General features: G+C 37.0%; 1 protein-coding gene across 2 annotated transcripts in view; it reads right to left on the bottom strand.

Annotated features, from left to right (window-relative positions):
• The window catches only part of tgs1 (trimethylguanosine synthase 1), a 22,760-nt gene that overhangs the window by 10,038 nt on the left and 11,099 nt on the right, over positions 1-1,623 (bottom strand). The window contains exon 7 of one of the 2 annotated variants that reach the window (XM_014020381.1): positions 1,402-1,513. In XM_014020381.1, the coding sequence (XP_013875835.1) occupies positions 1,402-1,513 (112 nt within the window). Of the gene's footprint in view, positions 1-1,401; positions 1,519-1,623 lie in introns of both variants that reach the window. The other variant, XM_014020382.1, reaches the window with a different exon arrangement.

Below are 1,623 nucleotides of genomic sequence, written 5' to 3'. Positions count from 1 at the left end.
TATCAGGATATATCGTATCGTGACTCCTCTGTCATGATATGTATCGTATCGCCAAATTCCTGCCAATACACAGCCCTACAACAAACTAGGTTTTACTAACCTCTACACGTTAGTAATGACATCATTAAGAAGCTACAGTAAGGGTGAACTGTTGCACACTGTTCTGAATGTGTATACTGTAGGTGGTGGAGTGAATGTGGGGTAACAGTCCCATTACACAACCAGAAGCTAGTCTACACATTCAGCTGTCCTTCACCACAAATCAAAAGAAGAAGATAATATTTTTACTCATGTCTACGTTCACATGTCTGTCTGTTGGCAAAATAGCTCAGAAACCACCTGAGGTGGGTAGAGTACCCCAAATTTTTTCTCAAGCAAGAGTAGCACCACTTCAACATATTTTTACTCAAGTGAAAGTAAAAAGTAGCCATCTGAGAACTGACTTAAGAGTAAAAAAGTATTTGGTAAAAAGGCTATTCAAGTACTGAATAACTGATCACGACATCAATCATATATTTAAAAATTGCATCATCAGATGGACTAAAAATATAAAGACAGGTGGAACTTTCAGAATGAAAATAATTCATATAAATAACACAATAAATTCAGGCAAAATAAACATTTTTCCAAATCAGTTTCTTTCAACATAAAATGTATGAAACTAACACAAACTGCAGGTGTGTCTCTGGTGAATTTTTGGTGAAAACAAGTTTGTTCTTTATTCAGTGAAGTTACTCACAGTAGGTAGAGTATCCAGAAATTTTACTCAAGTAAAATAATAATATAATCATAATAAAATTACTCAAGTAAAAGTAAAAAGTACAGTGTAGTAAAACTACTCCTAAAAGTACATTTTCCCCCAAAACTTTACTCAAGTAAATGTAACTGAGTAAATGTAACTAGTTACTCCCCAACCCTGCAAACCACTGGACACATTTAAATAAAACCTGCTGAAAATATTCTTTAGACCTGTGTCTACGACTGATGAGTTAACCCAATTCAAGATGGCTGCCATTCAAAGTCAGCAGGAGGGTTAAACAGCAGCAGTATCTACTGGAATCAACCCAGGGTCTCTGTTAGCAAAACCCTCATGAACCACTGGGCAGACTAATAACTCGCAGAAAGTAATCATTAGATACTTATTGACTTATTTAAGAAAGCTGGTTTGGATTCAGGAGCTCTGGACAAACAGTCTTAAATCCAACCCTCCACAGCTTCAAATATAAGAACATCTGGACAGAAATAATCTGTTGGGTTTAGATTTCATCAAAGCACAGACTTACTTTGCTTCTGTCGTGAAAGTGGCTGGTAGAGATACTCTACATTCCTGTAAAGAACACCAGGCCTGTAGTATTTTATAATTAGTCAGCATGTGTAAAATCAGTGGTGATGCACATGTACCTGTTTGGTTAGAAGTGCCGTGTTGTGAAGTTCCAGCAGGTGTTTGCTGATCAGTGGCACTGTCTGAAGGTTCCTCTGATCCACCGAGCCTTCCCTCAGCAGACACACTCACTAGGCCTGTCACGATAACAAATTTTGCTGGRCGATTAATTGTCTCAAAATTTATTGCGATAAACAATAATATTGCCTGGTGACCGTTTTACAACTAATAATTATAAAAGC

The sequence above is a fragment of the Austrofundulus limnaeus genome, unplaced genomic scaffold (genome assembly GCF_001266775.1).
Source record: "Austrofundulus limnaeus strain Quisiro unplaced genomic scaffold, Austrofundulus_limnaeus-1.0 Scaffold250, whole genome shotgun sequence".
NCBI classification, from domain to species: domain Eukaryota; kingdom Metazoa; phylum Chordata; class Actinopteri; order Cyprinodontiformes; family Rivulidae; genus Austrofundulus; species Austrofundulus limnaeus.
The sequence above is the reverse complement of the archived record's forward strand: the minus strand, read 5'-3'. Positions and strand labels throughout refer to the sequence as shown.